Genomic DNA, 22,583 nt, shown 5'->3' on the forward strand with positions numbered 1-22,583 from the left:
ATTTAGTAGTTCACTGTTTTGACGTGTTGTTTTTGAGAGACTGGCAATTTATCCTTAATCTTGACACGAACAGCTAAATGTGAAGCTGCTGAGGTCGTCGCTGTCACATTGAAATCAACCACTGGTTCTTAGATTTAGCAATTTGAAGCTTCTGTGTTAGCATTTTGTCCATCACTGTGTTACTTGGAGCCACAAGTTACCATGTTTGGATGAAATGTCGGAGTGATAAGTCATCAGCTAATACAAGCAAGCCTGTCCATGTACCGCACAGTCACATATAGCTGATTATTAGTGCTATGTAACACTCTAAAAAATATTTGTTTCCCCTATTAAAAGTTATTGCATGTACCTCACAGTAAGCCAGCTGAATCTGCCCATAACTCTCACATCCTTTAGGAAGTAGGTGTCCAATAAAATTCAAAGCTTTTTGAACCCAAAGCTTTAAAAATGTTTAATGCTGTAAACTTTGAGGGCATTTTACTTTGTAAGTCTGTAGAGATTAACTCTGTTATGGAGCCAGACCGTATATCTTCAGACACTCCTGACGCTTTTTTGATACCGTTTACTGTTTTTTTCATGAATTACGATTGTTTCAGGATAGGAAATCCGTCCTTCTCTCAGATTTCAAACTCTGGAATTGAAGCCGTTTTTTTCTCTCTTCATATCTGTCTCTGGGATTGCACACGGGTTTTCCTCATTGAGATGAGCAGGCACCCAGAGAGCGGGTGGTGCAGGTTTGAATCCTAGCCATGGCTGTTGCTGCATGTCTTCCCCGCTCTTGCTCCCTCTGATTTCTTGACACTCTTCAGTGTACCCTTTCAAATAAAGCCATCTTCAGCAGGCAGTCCAGCTTCTTCAGCTGTTTTCGGCACATGATTTCTGCTACATGGCATTCACCCGGCATTTTCACAGGAAATGCAACTTTTTCTAGTATGACATTGTATTAAGGTTATATCTTGTAAAATGAATGCAGGGTAAAGTATTATATAGTATTGAGTATCTTGCACAAACTCTGGAGAGGAGTATCCTGTGCCATTTGTGTTGACAAAATAACTTATATATATATATAAACTCAGGAGCATACAGTGTTTGGTGCGACACATTTAAAACAATCAACCTAAATTGCTCACAGGTAATCATTTTCAGTTCCACAGTGTGCCAAAACCTTGCTTTGTTCTACTGAGACATTCCTCTGTTTGCTGAGGTCAAGCAGACCACTGCTAATATGAAAAGATGAAGTGTAACTCGTCACCTTTCTCTTCTTATTTCCCCCCTAGATTGCCTTTTCAAACTGTGTCCTATGAACAGATACTCGGCACAGAAACAGTTCTGGAAGGCAGCAAAACCTGGAGGCAACAGCACTACTGACACAGTCCTCCTCAATAAACTTCATGTAAGGCTGACATCACCATTCCAAGATCTTGCAGTGCTGTGTAACTTTGTGCTGTTGTGTAGAAAATGTGCACAGACAAAAAATGCTGCATGTTTCCATCTCTGTACCTCTGTTCTGTGCATTAGCATGCTGCTGATCTTGAGAAGAAGCAGAATGAGTCTGAAAACCGAAAGCTGCTGGGGACAGTTATCCAGTATGGAAATGTCATTCAGGTGCGTTTAAGGCCCAGTGAGATAAGGTTCTTTGCTTAACAGAAAAGCTGCAGTATTTAAGATCGAAGATAACTCTATTTAATGAAAGAGGAGTTTTAAATAACTGCTACAGCACAAAGATGTGCTGTAAAGTTATCTGTTGCAGGCTCTCTTATCTTTACACATTACAAATGAATGTTTTGCACTCGAGTATGAGATCATTGGTAACCAGAAATGTAGTCTATGACACGCACAAGGACTACAGTAGGTCATGGGTAAATAGGTATACAGTGTATATGTTAGTATATCAGTGACTTGTTGGTTAACTGGTTTCAGGGGAGATCATTTAAAAAATATTAATAAAAAAAGGCTTTTGTATCTCTCAGCTTATATGATCCATGCTCTGTAATTCTTTCCACTGTCTTTATTATGATAGTAGCTGTGGGGCTTGTGACCGTGTGATTCTGTTTTTTGTTTTTGCCAACAGTTGCTGCACTTGAAAAGCAATAAATACCTGACAGTGAACAAGCGCTTACCTGCACTGTTGGAGAAGAATGCCATGAGAGTGACGTTGGACTCGGCAGGAAACGAGGGATCCTGGTTCTACATCCAGCCTTTCTACAAGCTCAGATCCCTGGGAGACAGTGTGGGTAGAGCAGGGTGTGGGAGTCAAGTTAATTATGCTCAGCAAGAGAAATCAAGGATATATTTTTAGACTTTTAAAGAGGTTTGAAAACAGGAGTTACGTAGACTGATGTGTAGCGCAGAAAATTGGAACACCAGAATAGGTTTACATTTAGCAATTGTACACTCACCTGCTGACTACTAAACTACTGATAAACTTTTTCAAGTCTTCCCAGTACTGTAAACATTCGCTTCAGTTTTACTAGTTTACACTGATAATGTTAAATACCAGAGGAATTCAGGGGAAAGCCATGTATTTATATGACAGCCAGTTCTTATTAAATACATAACTACATGGTAACAAATTATTATATCCACTCACTGGACACTTTATTAGGTATCAGGCTGAACCCTTTTCCGCTTTGACCTACCATAATTAATTGTGGCAGATATTCAGCCAGGTGAGGGACATTTCTTGGAGATTTTGGTCCTTATTGACATGATGGCATCGCAAAGTTGCTGCAGATTTGTCTCCTTCTGCTGCATCTTAAAAGTGCTTTAATGATTTGAGCTATGATTGGTGCACTGTGGTCCTAAAGGACATGGTCAGCAGCAATACTCAGGTTAGATGTGACAATGTTTATGCCAAATTCTGTCCCCACTGTGCAAATGTTGCAGCAGAAATGAAGTATCAGATCAAGCAACATTTTTCCAATTTTCTGTTGTCCAATCCTGATGAGCACGTGTTAAATGTAGCGTCAGTTTCCTGTTTTAGGCTGACTAGAGTGGCACCCGGAGTGGTCTTTTACTGCTGTAGCCCATCTGCCTGCTGCGTATTCAGTGATGTCCTTTTATCTGAGTGACTGTTGTCTTCCTGTCATCTCGAAGTCGAATGGTTTGAACATCAGCAGGCTGTGCTGTCCATATCCATTGAGTTGAATTGCTAACATTTGATTGGCTGGTTAGCGTTGTATTAGTGATTAGTATTACAGTTAAAGTTGTATACCTAATAAAGTGACCAGTGAGTGCATATGAGTTAATGTCCTTCTGTAAACTGTCTTTAAGTGGATTTAATGGAAAACTATAGATTTTATTGTTTTTGTATTTGTGTTTGGGAGTTTTAGGTGCATGAAATCTGAAATATTAAAATAAAAAATATTCATGTAACTGCACTCAACCTCTTAAGAAGTCTACAAGTTTGAAAAACATTTGGGTGTGTTCAGTTAAATAGAAGTGGATTTACCTTACCTGGCCTTACCTGTGGTACACTTGCCTCTAGCAGCTACATTGGAGGCTACTGGTGTAACAAACTTTAACTATTAGTAGTGTAGTTATGTTGTGGATATTGTTGGTGCCAGGTTTTGACCTGGAAAGTAAGATGTGGTGATATGGAAAGAGCACATACTACACTGACATAACCTCTAATCCTCGGGCTCCTTTTTCTACTCCTGGTGGATGGAAGCTAATAGAGTTAAGCCGGCTGATCAGCTAATTAATTTGCATTTTATAAATCCGCTTGGACCAGTTTTTCTTCTGCATATGATTCATCCTCCCTACATAGGAACAGGGGCTGCTCCACTGCAGAACTTATACATTGCACCAGCGCCACCAGTGGAAATGACAGGAGAGGCTAAATGCTTTAACTATTCTGTTTGAATATGAAGGTTTTTTTTTGAGGGACAAATGTCTCATACTTGTCAGCTGGACTGGTTGCAGAAAGTAGAAGTTTGTCTATTAAAGTTAATCTGGTTCCTTGCCTGAAAGGCAGACATTTGAAACTTGTTGTGAGACTGTTTTTAAAATACTTCACCTAATTCGGATTTCTTTTAATGTTCAGATTGTTGACCAAAAGATGTTTGTTAGACTCAAGCTTGTTTTGTGTTTTTTTTATTATTTGCTAATACCTGCTCTTATTCATATGTGGTGAATGTGTAATGTTAGAGACAAGGGCTACAATTTCATTATTTTCCTCAGGCTCTTTCCCACTCAATATGGTCTACAGCAGCACCTAGTGGTTATCTGGAAGCTGGCCTCGTCCACTTGCTTCAGTATTGCAAAATAATATACAGTAGTTATCCCAACCATCCTCCATTTAATGCGTCATTTTTCTTCGTGTTTCTTGTTGCTCCTGCAGGTGGTGATTGGAGATAAAGTAGTCCTTAACCCCGTCAATGCTGGACAACCTCTGCATGCAAGCAGCCACCAGCTAGTTGACAACCCAGGGTGCAATGAGGTACACAAACACACAGTTTTATTAAACTTCATTTCTGTCCATCCAATTCTGAGTGAATGCACATGCACTTTATTATATTATATATATAACATAAAATAAAATACTTCTATCTTTCAGGTTAATTCTGTGAATTGCAACACAAGTTGGAAAGTTGTTCTCTTCATGAAATGGAGCGACAACAAGGAAACGATACTCAAGGGGGTCAGTGAGCTCAGATTTCTGCATGTGTTTTTTTTTGTTTTTGTTTTTGTTTTTTTTACATTAAGCAGTTTTTCCCAAATGTACATATAACATCCTTACTGGCTACAAAGCACGCATATTAGAACACATGAAACACAGTTTAATAGGAACAACAGTAACCTAAAAACACCATAAAGGTTTGAAAATAAAACAGTCGAAAGAGAATAAAAACCATGGTAACTGTCCACATGTGTTTATCAATGTAACTGCAGGGCGATGTAGTCCGGTTGTTCCATGCGGAGCAGGAGAAGTTTCTCACTTGTGACGACTATAGGAAGAAGCAATATGTTTTTCTTAGGACAACCGGTCGGCAGTCTGCGACTTCTGCCACAAGCAGCAAAGCACTGTGGGAAGTTGAGGTTAGTAATTATGCAAATGCACAATGCCTTTGAAGCTCAGTTTTCTGATAATTGAGTACTCAAAACTTAATGTTCACCACTATCTTTGAGCACAATAAAAGTGATCAGAAGTTGCTCAAATAAATAATGCGGGTTTATTGTAATTTGTGTTTGTGTGTTTTGCCGTTGCCAGGTGGTTCACCATGACCCATGCAGGGGAGGTGCAGGCTACTGGAACAGCCTTTTCAGGTTTAAACATTTGGCCACAGGGTGCTATTTGGCTGCTGAGGTGGGTGAGGTGTGTGTCAGCATGTTTACTTTTGTATTTTTGATTTGCAGTTATCACTTTGTACCCATGCCACTTTGTTATGGACTTTCAGAACAATACTCTGAAGTGTTTGGTTCAAAGCTTTGTTACTGTATATACACATGCTGGGATGTTGAAAGCACAGCAAAGGGGCAGCAATATGAAAAGTAATGATGCTGAGGAGGCTGTTTTAATGTATGTTTACCAGGTGAATCCCGACTTTGAGGAGGAGAATGCCGAGCAGCGGCCCTCTGTAAGTAAGCCTGATCGCTTCCCCTCTGAGTGCTCTGCAATGCCCTGCTGGTTGCCTCGCCGTTATCAGTCTTGCTTGTTAAAATCTCTGCTGGGTCTGTGCTTCCTGCTCTAGGTGGTGGACTTTACACCCTTTAATTTCCAGGTACTGTCAGACAGTCTTTACGTAGCTGCAGCAACGTATGTCAAACATTTCTTGTTGTCTCAATGTTGATCATGCATGCTTGTTGTCTTTTTTTTCGCTGCAGTTTTTGTGGCACCTTGTTCGTGTGTGTGTGTGTGTGTGTGTGTGTGTGTGTGTGTGTGTGTGTGTGTGTGTGTGTGTGTGTGTGTGTGTGTGTGTGTGTGTGTGTGTGTGTGTGTGTGTGTGTGTGTCCTCATTTTTAGTTGCACTTGATAACCACAGGGTGTCACCATTCCAGCATCCCACCTGATGCATGTCTTAAGTGAAATTGCCATTAGGTGTCAGTGTTGTTATCTATGGTTTGATCATGCTGTTGGTCCAGCAAAGTCCAGCTGTATGATCAATTGTTTGTTTGTTTGGTTTTTTTCAACTTCCATCAGATATGAAATCTAATTTGTAAAATCAGATTAGCTGGTGGCTAGTAGGTTGATGTAAGAAGACAACCTGGATATGCCTTCGCCTCAGTATAGTTGAATAGTGTAGCCACATTTTATCCGTAAGCTGCAATCATTTTGTGTTTTAGTGGTTGGCACCTCCTCACTGCGTGCTTTCTTCCTTTAGCTGGATGGAGATAATGAAGCTTTACGCGGTCGCCTGCGGGGTCCACAGGAGAAAATCATGTACACTTTGGTGCCTGTTCCTGATGGTATGGATATTTCCTCCATCTTTGAGCTGGACCCAACCACTCTGAGAGGCGGGGACTCCATGGTGCCCAGGTTTGGCATTTAACACAAACTTTTATATTCACATACGCATGCCACAAATACTGCTTCTGAAGCCACTGAATTTATGCAAGTTCACAGTATGCAGAAATCAAAAGTAAAATGTTCCTAGTGTACAATCATAAAAGATGTTAAGATTAGTGTTCAGACAAATCCAATCAGACCAATAAGTGGTTTCATAGATGCCTTAGTCTTTTTTTTTTTTTCAGTGGGGGAAAAAAAGCATCAGGAATGTTGTAAAATATGGGGGAAATATGCAGATGACAAATATCTCAACAACACCTTGGCTAATCAAAAAGACCGCAATGATGTCAAGACTTCAGCAGTTCAAACAGTGACAATAGTAAACTTTTGACTCATGTGCATTGTGAGGGGGAATTTGGAACGCCAGTGGAAAGGGAGTTTCTGAGGTGATGACTGCGTTTTGCAAGGCTGGACAAGGGCCAGTTTTGTTATGAGTGGTCTGACACATCTTTCAAAGCAGAGACAGACAAAGACGTAGTTGTGTTGTTTGGGTAAATTTTTGTTTTTTTGTTTTATTTACTTTCAGAAATCATGGACTGTGTGTGTGTGTGTGTGTGTGTGTGTGTGTGTGTGTGTGTGTGTGTGTGTGCGCGCGCGTGTGCGCGTGTGTGCGCACGCGCGTGTGCGCGTGTGCGCGTGTGTGTGTGTGTGTGTGTGTGTGTGCGCACGCGCGTGTGCGCGCGCGCATGTGTGTGTGCGCATGTGTGTGTGCGCATGTGTGTGTGCGCATGTGTGTGTGTGTGTTACACTGGTAATCTTGAGATTGTGTGAAACTTACCAAGGAGAGTTAGGAAAGTCCCAGTATGGCATGAAACAGGAAACCGCTGAGGCTTGGATAGTGTTCACAATAAGGGAAAAACTTTCAGTTTTCTAAGACGACATGCACTGTCACTTAAAAACACACTTTAAAAAAACAAAAACATCTGGCAGAAATGTTTTTTGGATTTATTTTCTTAGATTAAAATTTGATGATGCAAAAGCAGTCACATGATGCAATATATCATGTAGTCTGTGTCCTAAGGTTGGTGATAAGCCTCTGGCTTATTCATAATGAGCCTCAGTTTGGTTTCTCAATTCCAGCTGACAGCATTGTGTTAAAGAGAGAATGTGTCGTTCTAACATTACAATTGTGTAATCGTCATTGTCACTGCACATAAGGTTAGCTTAGATTCTCCCCACCTTCTCTCAAAGCCTCTATTGTGTGGCATAGTCAGGTGTGTGTCTGCATGATGCAGGCTACTACTACGCCTCCCACTCCAACCTAAAATAACCTTGTCCCTCAAACTTCAGCCAGGGGACTAACTAATGCCTGGCAGAACCGGTACACAAAGGTAAGCCTGTTAGCCTCAGTAGGCGGTTATGTAATGCCTGCCAAGAATATGGCTGCTGTCTGCTGCCTGTGCTGAAGACCTCTCCCTCTCTCTCACACACACACACACACACACTCTTACTCACTCACACACGTGGAGCTGGCTGGATGCTTTGAGAATGAAGGACGTAGTTGGCTCAGACTTTACTATGTGTAAAGGTTCAGTGCTTAATGCAAGAGAGATAATACTGTACAGGTCACTGCTGGCTAATCTGTACAAGCAACACACAGTTTCCTGAGGAAGCCACTGTAAGCAGCCTTTTCCAGACCCAGGAAGCTTGTTTACAATTATCAGCTGCACGTTTGTCACATAACAGCGTACAATAATAAATCTAATCACAGTGCTTATGGCCTTCTGTGTTTTTTCAGAGAGGAGTTGATTTATGGTCTTTTGTAAGTCTTAATTGTGAGCCATGTTGTGAACTGAAAATGGAGGTCTTGGCCTGAGAATAAAAAGCTTGTTGAATGGAGCTGTCTGTCTTAATGAACACTCAAAGCCTCCTTAAATCTGTCTAATTATCATAAAACACAACATGATTTAAAACAGAAGATCTGGAAAGTTATTAAAGAAAGAGAAGACAATGTATGTTCCTACCTATTCTTGATCACAGAATGCCCACAGCGTTAAAACAAGGTTGCGTTTGTAGCTGTTGATAGCATCAAAGGCTTATACAGTGGCTAACAATGATTTTACTCCATGATTAGTCTGATTATTGAAGCGCTATGCTAACTTGTCCCCATCACACTCCACTGTGCTCTGTAGCTGATTCGCAGCTTCTATTTGTCTTTTGTTTTATTTCATCACATCAGCTTCCTCTCTTATTTATAGGAGCTCCTATGTGAGGCTACGACATCTGTGCACCAACACATGGGTTCATAGCACCAACCTCCCCATTGACAAAGAGGAGGAGAAGCCTGTTATGCTACGGGTGAGTAGCTGCTGTGTGGATCAACAAGCGAATGAGTCTTTATTAACAGTTACAGTGAGTGATTTGATGTTTTTTCCAGATTGGAACATCAGCAGTAAAGGAAGACAAAGAAGCGTTTGCCATTGTCCCAGTGCCACCAGCAGAAGTGCGTGATTTAGACTTTGCTAACGATGCAAGTAAAGTGTTGGCGTCCATTGCTGGAAAGCTGGAAAAGGGTACCATTACACAAAATGAAAGGAGGTATGTATGACACCAGACTGCTAACTTTCTTATTGGGTTTTATATTTTATTTGTATGTTGTTTATTTGGATAGTATAAGTATAGAAGGAAATTTTTCACTGAAATTAAGACTAAACTGTTGAGGTGGAACTTGTACCCTCTCCAGGTTTGTGACAAAGCTCCTGGAAGATTTAGTTTTTTTCGTGGTAGACATCCCCAACAGTGGGCAGGATGTCTTGGAGATCATGGTCAACAAACCTAACAGGGAAAGACAGAAACTCATGAGAGAGCAGAATATTCTTAAACAGGTAGGCCTTAAACCTATGAGACCATTTATGTACTGGTTTAAAATGTTCACTTTAGGCACTAAAACAAATCCCTGTTGCCTTCTACAGATTTTCAAACTTCTTCAAGCCCCTTTCACTGACAGCGGTGATGGTCCCATGCTCCGACTGGAAGAGCTGGGAGACCAGCGCCACGCACCGTTTAGACATATTTGCAGACTTTGCTACAGAGTGCTCCGCCATTCCCAGCAGGATTACAGGAAGAACCAAGTAGGTTCAACACCACAGCTTCACTCAGAGCTTGGATAGTGCGACATTTTCTCTGCATTGATTACCCCCTCCTTTATCTGATTTGCAGGAATATATAGCCAAACAGTTTCGCTTCATGCAGAAACAGATAGGATATGATGTATTGGCAGAAGACACAATAACGGCTTTACTTCACAACAACCGGAAGCTGCTGGAAAAACACATAACTGCTGCTGAGATAGACACATTCGTCACACTAGTGAGGAAGAACCGGGAACCAAGGTAAGGCTTACAGAAAGAGACGGGCCCTGGCTGCTCTCTTCAAACTGTAACAGAAGGAGCCCCTGTGGCTAGACTGGGTCAGATTTGCTTATATAACAGCTCTGAAGGAATGCAAATCTATGTAAATGTATTCAAATGAGTGCAGTACGAATATGAGTGGAATTGCTTGTGCAGGACCTTGGTACTAGAGGGAATATGCTGACAGCTAGTGCGTAAATGTGTTTTGTTTATGTCATGTAAATTGCTGTTAATGATGTGTGAATGAGGTGGATCCAGCGGTTCAAACAGAGAGGACTTCACAGTTTGAACTGTTACCGTACTGAGGCAGGGGGAGCAACCAAGAACATTTTAATATAAAGTAGTTTATTTATTCTTCCTCACATAGGATAGTATGTAGTCTGAAATTTGATTCTTTATTTTTTAATTTAATATATTGTGATCTGTCACCAGGTTTCTGGACTACCTGTCAGATCTCTGTGTGTCCATGAACAAATCCATACCTGTGACACAGGAGCTCATCTGCAATGCTGTGCTGGACTCTAGCAATGCTGACATCCTCATTGAAACCAAGTGAGATGCTCATTTTCATCAGGTGTTTTAATCTGGTAAACTGAAATGAGACCTTAGAAAAAAATGTTGGTGTTGTGTACCAGATTGGTTCTGTCGAGGTTTGAGATTGAGGTGGCGACAAACGGGGACAATCCAGTGGAGGCGGAAGATGAAGAGGAGGTGTGGCTCTTCTGGAAAGATAACTCTAAGGAGATCCGGAGCAAGAGCATCCGGGAGTTGGCCCAGGATGCAAAGGAAGGCCAGAAGGAGGATCAGGAAGTGGTCAGCTACTACAGGTATTGTGTCTTTATGATGATAATTTTAGTGAAAAGATTACAGCTCAGATTTAGAAAGGACTACAAATACCACGCGGCCATTTTTCTTCCCAGGTGCCAGCTGAACCTTTTTGCCCGGATGTGTCTGGACCGTCAATATCTCGCCATCAACAAGATCTCCGGTCAGCTGGACGTGGATTTGATCCTGCGCTGTATGTCCGATGAGGACCTGCCGTACGACTTGAGAGCATCTTTCTGCCGTCTGATGCTGCACATGCATGTCGACCGTGACCCTCAGGAGCAGGTCACGCCTGTCAAATATGCTCGTCTGTGGTCTGAGATTCCGTCTAAAATCGCTATTGATGAGTGAGTTCATATCGTAAACCCTTTAAAGGGGCGTGTATCGCCATTCCAGAAATGACGCAGTATCTTTTAAAAGCGATTCTCCTCTAATTATCCAGCTATGACAACGATGGGACCACACGGGATGAGATCAAAGAGCGCTTCAGCCTCACCATGGATTTTGTGGAGAACTACCTGAGAGAGGTGGTGTCGCAGAATATTCCCTTCTCTGACAAGGAGAAAAACAAGCTTACTTTCGAGGTAACGCTTCTTTGTTCGTGGTAGATGAGAAGTGACATCAGTTTTTTAAAGTTGTAAATCATTTGTTGGTTCTTTTCTTGCTTGTAGGTTGTGAACCTGGCAAGGAACCTCATATACTTTGGTTTTTACAACTTCAGTGACCTGCTTCGACTGACAAAGATCTTACTGAACATTTTAGACTGCGTACACGTCAACACCATCTACCCCATTAACAAGATAGAGAAGGAAGAGGAAAACAAAGGTAAAGAGTGAATGTTTTCCCTTAGCCTGAATACTTTGTTGTAGCAATGTTGCTTAAACAATATTTAAGGGCAGATTTTATCAAGCTCTCACTTTTCCAGGTGTGCAGAGTTTTAAGGAGAAATAGTATCAACAAATAACATTTGACCTAAAATTAAATAGAACTTCATTTCATTTCACTATTTTTTTTCCTTTATGCAGATTTGAATGTCTTCTTGCTCTGTCTGTATTATAGGTGGCAGTAATGTGATGAAGTCCATTCACGGAGTTGGGGAGCTGATGACCCAGGTGGTGCTGCGAGGAGGCGGTTTGCTGCCCACCACACCAACTCATCAGCCTGAGGGCGATGTGGTTAAAACTCAGACTGAACCGGAGAGAGAAGATATCATGGTCATGGACACAAAACTCAAGATCATTGAGATTCTGCAGGTACGACATCAGAATCATCATTATTATTTTTTAAAAATCCTCAGACTATATTGTAACTTTTTATCTGTTTTATTCAGTTTATTTTGAACGTACGGCTAGACTACAGGATCTCCTGCCTGCTCTGTATTTTCAAACGAGAATTTGATGAGAACAACCCACAAGGAGACAACACTGCTATTCAGAATGGATCCATTAATGTCACAGGTCCGATGCCAGGTGTGAAACTCTTAACCATGTTAATTACATTGTTTAACATATATGCATATGATTATAAAGAACTTATTTGAAGTATTTTTTCTTTTTTTTTCTTTTTTTAGGAAATTTTGACTTTGAAAACATTGAGGAACAAGCAGAAGGGATCTTTGGAGGAAGGTGATTCTTAAATTGGATTCTTAAGCTTTTTAATGGGCTTTAATTGCCTGTAGTAACTTTTTTTTTTATAAAGTAAAATTGAGGTAGTGTTTGTAATTTTTTTTTGTTTAGTGAAGAAAACACCCCACTAGACCTGGATGACCATGGTGGTCGCACTTTCCTGCGGGTCCTTCTGCACCTGACCATGCATGACTACCCGCCCCTCGTGTCTGGAGCGCTTCACCTGCTCTTCAGACACTTCAGCCAGAGACAAGAGGTCCTCATGGCCTTCAAACAAGTAAATCATCCACACCTGATTTTAATAGCAAGTCATCATCTGAAATAATTCTAATAACTTGACATTTTACAGATGAAGTTAAAAAAAAATTTTGTTAAACCTTAAAAGGTCCAGCTCCTGGTGACCAGTCAGGATGTTGAGAACTACAAGCAGATCAAGTCAGATCTGGACCAGCTGCGTTCTATTGTGGAGAAGTCTGAACTGTGGGTTTACAAAAGGCAAGGAGAAGATGGGATGGATGGAGATGGCCCCTCAGAATCTGACAACAAAAAGAAGGTACGCTGAAAATTTGAAGCAATGTGGAAAGGTTTTCAGTAATGTAGTGTTATTATTGAAAGGACTCATAATTGCGTCTTGATTTGCAGGGAGATTCAGATAAGAAGAAGACTGAAAGTACCAGCAGTTACAACTACAGAGTTGTAAAAGAGGTATAATCGTTTGCCTTTAAAGTTATATTTTCATTTTAGATTTACTGTTGATTATTAAAATGTTGCTTCTGTGTGTGTCTGTGTTTTTTAGATCCTGCTGCGCCTCAGTAAGCTGTGTGTCCAGGAGGGAAGCTCAGGGAAAAAGAGCAGGAAACAGCAGCAGAGGCTGCTGAGGAACATGGGAGCTCACAGTGTGGTGCTAGAACTCCTACAGATCCCCTATGAGAAGGTCAGACACTGAAACCGAATACAAATGCAGAATCGTTAGAAAGCTTTAAAGATCATCATTGCTTTCCCTTGCTTGCAAATGTCCATTAATGCTACATAACTGAAAAGAAGCTCTGTATTATCTGCACCAGGGTGAGGATGTACGGATGCAGGAAATCATGAAATTGGCCCACGAGTTTCTGCAGAATTTCTGTGCAGGAAATCAGCAGAACCAGGCTCTTCTCCACAAGCATATAAACTTATTTCTCAACCCAGGGGTAAGCATCACAGGCATCTCACAGCTACTCCTTGGGCGAGTCGAAGAGTTAAATATCCCAAAATGCCACATATTGGGAAAATGTATGTTCTCGTCTGTTTCATTCCCAGATCCTGGAGGCTGTCACCATGCAGCACATCTTCATGAATAACTTCCAGCTCTGCAGCGAGATTAACGAGCGTGTGGTTCAGCACTTTGTCCACTGTACTGAGTCGCATGGTCGCCATGTTCAGTATCTCAAGTTTCTGCAAACCATTGTCAAGGCCGAGAACAAGTTCATCAAGAAGTGTCAGGACATTGTCATGGCAGAGGTCTGTTGTTTGAGTAATGCTTGTGGTTTCTAATACAGGGGCGACAGTTTGGGAATAACAGTGTACACTCGGCTGTGACTCTCTCCCACTCAGCTGGTAAACTCCGGCGAGGATGTCCTGGTGTTCTACAACGACCGTGCCTCATTTCAGACACTTGTCCAGATGATGCGTTCAGAGCGGGATCGCATGGATGAAAACAGTCCCCTGATGTACCACATACACCTGGTCGAACTGCTGGCCGTTTGCACCGAGGGCAAGAACGTCTACACCGAGATCAAGTGCAACTCTCTGCTGCCCCTGGATGATATTGTGCGGGTTGTCACCCATGAAGATTGTATTCCTGAGGTATGGAAGACTTTTTCTTCACTCACTTTAAAGTTGAGTGAATACACTTTATTCTATTTTATTCTGATCGAGAAGAGCATCAGGAATACATGTTTTAAAAACTACTGTGATTACCAGTGCACTCATTTAGTTTCCAACAATCCAACAGGTGAAGATTGCCTATATCAACTTCCTGAACCACTGCTATGTGGATACAGAGGTGGAGATGAAGGAGATTTATACATCCAACCACATGTGGAAGCTGTTTGAGAACTTCCTGGTGGACATTTGTAGGGTAAGCTGCAAAATATTTGACAATAAATAGACAGAGAATCCAGTCAGCACATCGTGAAGCGAACACACAGCAAGTTACCTGTCGGCCACATGCAGGAAGTCTGATCCAGTGGCCGTGTGTCATGCTAACGTCTCTTCTATCCTTGCTTAGGTGTGCAACAACACCAGTGACAGGAAGCACGCGGACACCATGCTGGAGCGTTATGTAACCGAAACAGTCATGAGTATTGTCACATGTTTCTTCAGCTCTCCTTTTTCTGACCAGAGCACAAGCCTTCAGGTAAAATGGGCATGTCTTTTTAATAGATATTCCAAGCAGTTTTGCTATTGCGAGTTCTTTGTGCTGTCTAGAAATCGGAGACTTTCTCAGCGCTGTTTGGGGGGAAAAAAAGGGACTGTACTCATACATGTACCGTACATACCATGAAATGTGACATTTTCCCCTTTACATAGCTGGCTCGTCATATATATGTAAGTAATGCGTGCACTTCCCCAAATTTGATTTCCCAACTTTTGGCTGTGAGTGTGAAGAAGTATTCAGTGTGTGGGTTTTTATATGGTCATAGTTTAGTCAGCACACAGACTCTGTTCTTCCCAGATCTGTGGGTGTGTTGCACAAGGTTTTGCTGGGACTTTGCTGGTGCAGATGATGTACTGATGCAATGTGGTTACTGTGTTTCTTAGACCTTGTTCTAGCCCTGTTTCTTCTCCCCCACGACTTTCCAATAAGTCATGACCAATAACCTCCTTCAATTTCCAAATCCCTGGTACAGTAACTTTGAGGTTTTTTGTGTTAGACACTTGATTCCCTGTTATCTGTGTATCGAGCTTTTTTGTTGCTATTTGGTTCCACTAGAAAATGTCTATTATCCTTTATGTAACTGCACTTTCTGGGAACTACGCTCGCTACAGTGTACCATTACGTGATGATTCCGCAACCCTTTTCCTTTTTCTCTTGCAACAGGCAGCCATTGTTGGAAAGATAACTGAGGTACTTATTGTACTTTAGGGCTGTGGCCAGGTAGAAATCTGTTGTACTCTCTGTTAAACACCGGTTTGGTTTGTTTTAAGGGGAATGCATGTGATTAGGAAGCTTGCCCAATGGATCTTAAGCTGTTAACCCGTATGCCTTTGATGGCCTTATATGCACACATTGTCATGTCTACCACAAACGGGGTTATGAATTCAAGCTATTCAGAGAGCACAATAGTCACTCTGTGTGTTATTAAATATTTGTTAACAGTTTCCCTCCTTTACACCACGATTCCTCCTTCCTTCTTTTGTTGAAAGGCAAGATGTAATTAGTTTTCGCCCTGTCTTACAGACCCGTCAGCCCGTTTTTGTACAGCTTCTTCAAGGAGTGTTTAGGGTTTACCACTGTAACTGGCTTAACCCTGTCCAGAAGGCCTCAGTTGAGGCTTGCATTAAAGTACTGTCAGACGTGGGTAAGATATTAAGACTAACACAGATTATGAATTTCAGTAAAACCTCTCAGTGTTAAAAAGTGGCGCATATTATATGCACTTTCTGCTTCTGCTTAGCTAAGAGCAGAGCCATTGCTATCCCAGTGGACCTGGACAGTCAGGTGAACAACTTGTTTGTCAAGTCCAACAATGTCGTGCAGAAGAGCATCCTCAACTGGAGACTGTCTGCTAAGAACACATCCAGGCGAGACTCCGGCCTGACCACCTCAAAAGACTACAGAAACATCATTGAGAGGCTACAGGTCAGTAGAGAGTCTGTTGGTGTTTCAGTGTAATAAACTTAATCCATTTTCATCCATTTTAATTTTTTTGTGTACTTTATTTAATCGTAAGCCAAACATCCTGTAAAATGAAACACAAACATAAATGAAAGCAATAAAAGCTATAAAAATAACGCAAACATACACAGAAAAAAAACACTGACTGCATTAAACATTGCTAAAGTAAATGCATTGGTTAAAAAAATAAAAAGGAGAATATTTTGAAAACTTTATTTTTAGGTTGTGTACTGTTACCTGTGTGTTCATAAAGGCCAGTATATCAAGGGGCACAGAAAGCAGTAAGTGCTTTTATGAAGCCCATTATCGTCAGATGCCATGGTGGTACAGGACATCCAGTTCTGTTAGTTGTGGTAATATGACCATTTGTGCCATTGTCAGTCTGGCACACAGGAGCTCTCTTAAAGAGGGTGTAGATGTCACACATGCAGCTTTTTTTGCTTTTCTCTCCAGGCTGATTACATAAATGGATCTGTACTGATTCATTGTTTATGATATTTGTGTTTTGCAGTAAAATTCAAATTTTAAAAAATGAAAGTTTTGCTCTAATATTGATGTCTTATCTTTTAGGGTATTTGGTGTTTCTCTGAAGAAGAGGTGATTAAAATCAATAAAAGTCACTTAAAGCAACATGACTGTCTGATATTTACCACAGGTTTCTACCTATCAGGCAGTAGAATGAGTGCAGTGAATCTCCACTTCCTCTTTGGGTTTTTTGTGGAAGAAAGTTAATAGTATATCAAGACAGCTCAGTCTGCCTTTTTATCATAACTGAAAACTCCAATGTGAAAGTACAATGGGTTAATTAAGCCCCCTCACCCTTGCTGTTAACTGTTGCCAGTATGCACAGGAGTGACATAATGTTTTTGGTAACTGTGTGGCAATCAAAAAACCATAAAAGACGTTTCCAATTACATCCTAGAAAAATATGTGGTTTTAGCAGTAGACCATGTTGCTCCACCTTATTCTCTAGTAACACATGACTCAGTATTCACTGGAAGACTGAAAAATCAAGCCAAGGATCAGTCAGCACACTGTTGACACTACTTATGAAACCTTAGGGCTTTTTTATCCTGTAATTCCAACGATAAAACAAAGCTATTTTGTTATGGAAATAGATTTTCAGTGATGTTTTAGATGTTTCCTTCCTAATCCACCCGTTTCTAGACAGGGTTTTATGTGGTTCCCAAAAAACTGTGTACTTCCCAAATTCCTGTTGTCTTTACAAAGAATAATAATAATAAAAATAATAATAATGATAATGATGGATTGCATTTATATAGTGCTTTTCGAGACCCTCAAAGCGCTTTACAATTCCACTATTCATTCACTCTCATATTCACACACTGGTGGAGGTAAGCTACAAGCTGCCATATCGCGCCATCAGCCCCTCTGGCCATCACCAGTAGGTGAAGTGTCTTGCCCAAGGACACAATGACCAAGACAGAGAGCTGGGGATCAGACCGGCAACAAGATGAGCTTCCCAACCCCCTGAACCACGGTCGCCCTAAAGTTTAACAGCTTCAGTGGTTTTTCCCAACTCCCGATGTTCTCAAACTTCTTTAATCACCACCCAACACTCTTCATAACGCAGCATCACTCATTTTCACAGTAATCATCACCAGGCGTGACAGGAAGTGCACTGCAAAAGGTGGCACGGTGGTGTTTATTATGGTGTGATTTGATGTGTAATGCACTGGATGTGTCCCTTCCTGTTTCTATATTAAATGAATATTAAAGCAAAATAATGTGAGGCTGACTGTAGCTGGATGTCTTTGAATGAAATGCAGGAATAGGAGGACTGTGTTAATTATACATAACAGTGTAGCTGTTTGCCATAAAACACAGTTCTGGGTTATTTCTAACCTTTGGTTCTGCTCAATAGGACATCGTGTCTGCCCTAGAGGACCGTTTGAGACCTCTGGTCCAGGCTGAGCTCTCGGTGCTGGTGGATGTCCTGCATCGTCCGGAGCTGCTCTTCCCTGAAAACACGGACGCTCGCAAGAAATGTGAAAGTGGAGGATTCATATCAAAGTGAGTCTAAAGTTGTCTGAACCACTTCCAGTGCTGTTGCTATTTTTGGAACGCTTTTGGAAGTCCCCTTGTAACCACTCGCATGTGTGCGTTTGTAGTTTTGTCTTGTACCTCAAACATGAATGGAGACAAGCACCTTTGTCAACCTGATGAGACTAGTTTTTCAGCAGGTCTGTAGCAGGGCCAGGAGCGCGCTTGTTGTTGTTTTTTTTTCCCTGGATATTCATGTGGTTGTGCACAGTAAATTCGTTCCTCATAATCAGTTCTACTGTAACATTCTGAAACATCTGAAGGTGAAAAAGCAGAGAAAACTATCTCAACTGTGGCTGCTGGCATCAGCCTGCACTGCACATCACTTAGTCTTTAAGTTTTCTGTGAACATGAAGCATCTGCTGTAGTCATTTTCTTAAATCACCGTTTTCAGTTATGCCCAAGGCACCTAAATATGCTTTAGGCCCATAACTTCCAAATCTCTTGTTTAGAACAAGGATAATCACTGTGTCACAGAAATGATTTATGTCACTGTGAGACTTGAAGTATATAGAGTTTTGGAGGAAGGTGATGAGTTCATCAGTCTCTTTGTATTGTTTGTGCTGATTCTGCCACCCCTGTTCTCTTTGATCAGACTGATCAAACACACCAAACAGTTGCTAGAAGAGAACGAGGAGCGCCTGTGCATCAAAGTACTGCAGACACTGAGGGAAATGATGTCAAAAGACCGGGGCTATGGGGAGAAGGTATGTTCCTCCTTCATTCCTGTTTCTCATTCTCTGGTTCTAGTGTTGCCCAAGATTCTCCCACATGTCTTCTTCTGACATGTCAGGATATTCTGCGTCAAAACTTGGAGTAAGACACGACATCACAGAGCAAAAACGAAAAAACTGAGTGCTCTCTGCTTACCTCTGGAGCCTCTGTAGAACACAAAAAAAGGAAATGACTCATACACAGCGAACGTCATCAAGTCTTTCATTTGATATTCCTGCAGCCAGGGCAGTTTGTGATTTTTCTTTTCTAGTTTTAGTGCTTTTAAGAGTTTGCAAAAAGTAATGATAAAAAGATTCCCACATTGCTTTTCTCCTTAAATAAAAGAAAACAAACAAAAAACAGTGTTATATGTATCAGCTTTATTAACTCTATTAACAATGTGCATGATCCAACATTGTCTCTCAACCATTTTACGCATTTGAGAATGCATCAAGACATTTTACGCACCATTCATTGGCTACTAATGATCACTTGTACTAATCCCAAATAAATTGTCTCAACTGTGCCAACTTGTTTTCCAGTAAAAGGATAAAGCGCTTTAACATCAGATGAAAACATTAAAACAACTTTTTAAAATCTTGTTGTTTTTTTTAACTGCTAAAATAAAACTATTTTTATCTAGATTTGCTGCCAGGGAATTTTTTGTACGTTACCCTGTGATTTATTTATTTAAACTTTTTTTAATTACTTTTCGAGTGCTTAGTAATGACTGGATTGTGTGTGTCAGCGTGTGCACACTGTGTGTGTAGCAAGCATGACTGACGGTAACAGAGAAGGTGAGAAGCTTGTAAGGGATCAGGTCCTTACTGTTGCATGGCAATGCTTCCCCAACAGATGGATAATTGAACATCAACATATGGTTATTTCAAATCGAGGCTCCTCTTTGCCCTTTTTAGAGATTATTAGAGATTAAAAAAATAGTTAAATCTGATATTTAACAGGGAATGATGGCTAACGTCCCTTTGAGTTTGGTCTAAGAATCTATGAAGCTTTAAGAACATTTTAATCAGGCCAAGTAAGGTTAACACGAGAGTGTACTTTAATCAGTCAATCTCTCATTTTATTGGTTTGCAAACTGAACCTGTTTGGTCCATTACAGACTGAGCTCATTCTGAAAAAAAAAAATCTGCTTGCTTGTCTTTGTGATGAAAGCACTTCAGAAAGGGTTTTATTTATTTATGATTTTTTTTGTTTGTTTGTTTTTTTGTAGCGTTTGAAAATAGTTAAACTTTTTTAATTAGATCTTTAATTTCAACTTCAAAATCTGCTGGATGGACTATTTCATGTTTTATTGTTTAACAAAACTCAACCATAACTGATAAAATAAAGACATTATTTTTTTGTTGATAAACAGGGAGGGAAAGAAAGCAACTGGTTGGGGAAAAATACTAAATATCTCACCTTCTCAACCAAACGGTGTTTAAAAACAAAGACTTGCACTTTTATAGTCAGTTCTCTTAACATGAAAATATTTGATGTAATACAGTGATGATGTAAAAAAGGTGTCTTTACTACAATTAACTTGTTCTGTTTTTGAGCCTTGACATGCCCTTTCTTCACTCTTTTTCACTAACCTGACGTGCTGCGTGTGTGTCTGTGTGTGGGTTTCAGAAGCTTTACATTTGCACACTTGTTACAGAGCTCTAACTCACTAATCTAGCTCTACTAACTCTCTGCCCCCTATACTTCTTCTCTTGCAGCTGATTGCCTTTGATGATGAAATGGATGTGGCTGAGGTTGATCACTTTACTTACTATTGCGATGTTCATTTGTCTCCCACTAACAGCATAGATGTGCTTGTGTTTCACGTAGGCTTTCTAGCGTTTCAATCCCCCATCTGTGTCAGCAGCTTAGTCCATTTCCCCGCCGTGTGCCTGTTAAGAGTTGCTCCTGAATTTCATGGAAAATTGTAGCATAATGCTAAAATGTCTAGCTCACAAACTCTGTATGGCCAATAGTACTGGGCCACCAACACAGCTGCCGGGCCATGGAAACTCACAAAGCTCCCGGTTCGCAGTTTTTGTGCTGATGTTAATGCCAGAGGAGCATTGAGCTCTGAAGTCAGTGAGTCAGGTATCTTTTATGCACGTCAGCACAGAGTGCAGCTACCAAGTACTGCAGCTCAGCAACTTCATGGCTGAGTTTTTGTGGTTCCTAAACACTTCCACTTTGCAGTATTACCATGTGTAGTTAATGCTGGAATATGTAGTAGGGGGAAAAAATTTCACTTGTTGCAACTGCTTTTTGCAATGGTGGCTTCCTATTGCAGTACCACAAGTGAATTCGGTAAGCTTGTTAGAAAAAAGCATTCTTTCATAAATATTTGTAAAGGCAGACTGCACGGCTAGATTTTATTCAGCTGTGGTAATGGGACTGAGGTGTGGCCCAGTGCTTTTGTCAGTGTATGTGCTTTTGTGTCATGCTGTACTTTGTTGTATATTTTTTTCGGAGTGAGCTGTTTAGGTAAAGACGTGTTACATTTGTAGAATATATCCTACAGAATTTTACTGTTACTGTTATTTTTAAATAACATAACATATTTTGGTTAGACCCTGAATTGGTCGTGTTAATTTTGGGTCTCAAGATGAGACTGTGCTTATTGAATAGATCTTTTGTGCATGTGGTTTAAAGCTGGGTGTGAAGCATCCACCTGCTAGAATTTGAATCTTCTTCCTCGTTGCTTTGTGCCCTTTTTAAAGCACTGTCTGCTGTCATTGCTACAAGTTTGTGGACTGTCAGAACTGAATTTATGGGTCATGTTATTACTGCATATCTAGTAGAAGTCTGCAGAGACATGGATGTAAAGCATAACTTGGTTCAAACTTTCTTGAAGTAGTTGAGAAATTCGAGAGACATTCTATAATCAATAGTTACTAATGTTTGGATATAACATGTATACAAAAGTTATCCATCCATCAAACAACGATTTTATTTTTGTGCAGGTTAATTTTTTTGTATTTCATATTTTTTTTTTTTTTTTTTTTTTTTTTAAAGATAGCTAATACAGGCTCCTCGATAAATGTATTTATTCAGTGCGTCAGTGTCAGCACACAGGCGGCTTAGTAATAATATTTTTAAGGCCATTTTGTTACACTGCATTACATCGTAGAGCTGTTTCTATTTGTGGCACGAGTCACTCTAAATGTCGCACAGCCCCCTGATGATGGATGGTGATAAGATGCCATATTTTTTCCTCTAAGCCCTTTGCCACAATTACAAGAGCAGGTGTGAGTGTATATATAGCTGGGAATACTCCATCTATGCTTGGTAAAACAGGCCATCGGGCCGTGTGTGGTGGTCATGCCTTTTGGCCTTTAAAATTGCTGATGAAACCTGTTTCTGCTCTCTGAAGATTATGAGTACCACCACAACCACAACATATCTGAAATGTCACTTCAGACCAGTATTGCGAAAAGATTACTATTTTACACGAATGTAGATGTTTTGTGAGGAGTTTCATTTTATTTGATGTTTACACCTTATTTTACAAATCTTTTAAGCTCATTTTGTAGGAGTTATTCACACTTTGCTCTCTCTCTCCTACTGACCTATTGCCAGATCTTTACTCATAGTAGATGTCAGTTCACCAGCCTTCA

General features: G+C 40.6%; 1 protein-coding gene across 8 annotated transcripts in view; it reads left to right on the plus strand.

Moving 5' to 3' along the window:
* The window catches only part of itpr1b (inositol 1,4,5-trisphosphate receptor, type 1b), a 79,630-nt gene that overhangs the window by 13,825 nt on the left and 43,222 nt on the right, over window positions 1–22,583 (plus strand). For 2 of the 8 annotated variants that reach the window (XM_039612769.1, XM_039612772.1), the window contains exons 4-42: window positions 1,278–1,393; window positions 1,519–1,605; window positions 2,072–2,230; window positions 4,343–4,441; window positions 4,559–4,642; window positions 4,894–5,040; window positions 5,213–5,317; window positions 5,535–5,579; window positions 5,694–5,723; window positions 6,324–6,478; window positions 8,707–8,806; window positions 8,886–9,046; window positions 9,192–9,333; window positions 9,421–9,579; window positions 9,668–9,840; window positions 10,291–10,410; window positions 10,494–10,685; window positions 10,779–11,030; window positions 11,126–11,267; window positions 11,355–11,508; window positions 11,743–11,936; window positions 12,014–12,152; window positions 12,254–12,308; window positions 12,420–12,585; window positions 12,694–12,861; window positions 12,951–13,013; window positions 13,105–13,242; window positions 13,373–13,498; window positions 13,608–13,808; window positions 13,902–14,153; window positions 14,302–14,427; window positions 14,578–14,706; window positions 14,880–14,897; window positions 15,391–15,417; window positions 15,751–15,871; window positions 15,968–16,152; window positions 18,074–18,222; window positions 18,848–18,959; window positions 20,688–20,723. In XM_039612769.1, the coding sequence (XP_039468703.1) occupies window positions 1,278–1,393; window positions 1,519–1,605; window positions 2,072–2,230; window positions 4,343–4,441; window positions 4,559–4,642; window positions 4,894–5,040; window positions 5,213–5,317; window positions 5,535–5,579; window positions 5,694–5,723; window positions 6,324–6,478; window positions 8,707–8,806; window positions 8,886–9,046; window positions 9,192–9,333; window positions 9,421–9,579; window positions 9,668–9,840; window positions 10,291–10,410; window positions 10,494–10,685; window positions 10,779–11,030; window positions 11,126–11,267; window positions 11,355–11,508; window positions 11,743–11,936; window positions 12,014–12,152; window positions 12,254–12,308; window positions 12,420–12,585; window positions 12,694–12,861; window positions 12,951–13,013; window positions 13,105–13,242; window positions 13,373–13,498; window positions 13,608–13,808; window positions 13,902–14,153; window positions 14,302–14,427; window positions 14,578–14,706; window positions 14,880–14,897; window positions 15,391–15,417; window positions 15,751–15,871; window positions 15,968–16,152; window positions 18,074–18,222; window positions 18,848–18,959; window positions 20,688–20,723 (5,027 nt within the window). The remainder of the gene's footprint in view (window positions 1–1,277; window positions 1,394–1,518; window positions 1,606–2,071; window positions 2,231–4,342; window positions 4,442–4,558; window positions 4,643–4,893; window positions 5,041–5,212; window positions 5,318–5,534; window positions 5,580–5,693; window positions 5,724–6,323; window positions 6,479–8,706; window positions 8,807–8,885; window positions 9,047–9,191; window positions 9,334–9,420; window positions 9,580–9,667; window positions 9,841–10,290; window positions 10,411–10,493; window positions 10,686–10,778; window positions 11,031–11,125; window positions 11,268–11,354; window positions 11,509–11,742; window positions 11,937–12,013; window positions 12,153–12,253; window positions 12,309–12,419; window positions 12,586–12,693; window positions 12,862–12,950; window positions 13,014–13,104; window positions 13,243–13,372; window positions 13,499–13,607; window positions 13,809–13,901; window positions 14,154–14,301; window positions 14,428–14,577; window positions 14,707–14,879; window positions 14,898–15,390; window positions 15,418–15,750; window positions 15,872–15,967; window positions 16,153–18,073; window positions 18,223–18,847; window positions 18,960–20,687; window positions 20,724–22,583) is intronic. The other 6 variants (XM_039612771.1, XM_039612773.1, XM_039612770.1 and 3 more) reach the window with 5 other exon arrangements.

This window comes from Oreochromis aureus, linkage group 5 (genome assembly GCF_013358895.1).
Source record: "Oreochromis aureus strain Israel breed Guangdong linkage group 5, ZZ_aureus, whole genome shotgun sequence".
Taxonomy (NCBI): Eukaryota; Metazoa; Chordata; class Actinopteri; order Cichliformes; family Cichlidae; genus Oreochromis; species Oreochromis aureus.